This window comes from Austrofundulus limnaeus, unplaced genomic scaffold (genome assembly GCF_001266775.1).
Source record: "Austrofundulus limnaeus strain Quisiro unplaced genomic scaffold, Austrofundulus_limnaeus-1.0 Scaffold11534, whole genome shotgun sequence".
NCBI classification, from domain to species: Eukaryota; Metazoa; Chordata; class Actinopteri; order Cyprinodontiformes; family Rivulidae; genus Austrofundulus; species Austrofundulus limnaeus.
Genome location: NW_013963936.1, coordinates 1 through 525, shown reverse-complemented (window position 1 = coordinate 525; position 525 = coordinate 1). Strand labels below are relative to the sequence as shown.

At 48.6% G+C, this 525-nt stretch overlaps 1 protein-coding gene across 1 annotated transcript; it reads left to right on the top strand.

The window, feature by feature from the left end:
• Nucleotides 1-53: 53 nt before the first annotated feature.
• On the top strand, nt 54-478 carry LOC106512745 (villin-1; the record flags this gene model as incomplete). Its single annotated transcript, XM_014001293.1, is given in 2 exon segments — nt 54-240; nt 320-478. Coding segments are annotated over 2 exon segments (168 nt in total), but the record flags the coding sequence as incomplete, so codon positions are not given.
• Nucleotides 479-525: the final 47 nt, after the last annotated feature.

Genomic DNA, 525 nt, shown 5'->3' with positions numbered 1-525 from the left:
GTACAAAAAACTAAAATATCACCCATAAATAAAGCCCACTGACCCGGTGAGGGTGGTTCTGAAGTGAGCGTCCTCTCAGAAACGTGTTTTTATCCCTCCCAGGTGTGGCGCATTGAGAAGTTGGAACTGGTCGAAGTGAAGCCGAACCTGCACGGACAGTTTTATGGAGGAGACTGCTACCTGGTGCTGTACACGTATCAGGTGTCCAGCAGAAAGCAGTACATACTCTACATGTGGCAGGTCGGTATGAGAACAGCTTTGAAGCCTTTCGTTTTCTCACCAAACAAACTCATTCCTCATGACGAGTCTCTGACATCAGGGACGTCACGCCACGAAGGATGAGATCACGGCGAGCGCCTATCAGGCCGTCAACATCGACAACATGTACAACGGAGCCCCCGTCCAGGTCCGAGTGGTCATGGGGAAGGAGCCTCGCCACTTCCTGGCTATATTCAAAGGCAAACTCATCGTTTTTGAGGTGCGTTATTTTCATAAAAAGTATTATTTTATGGCTGTGTATTGTCA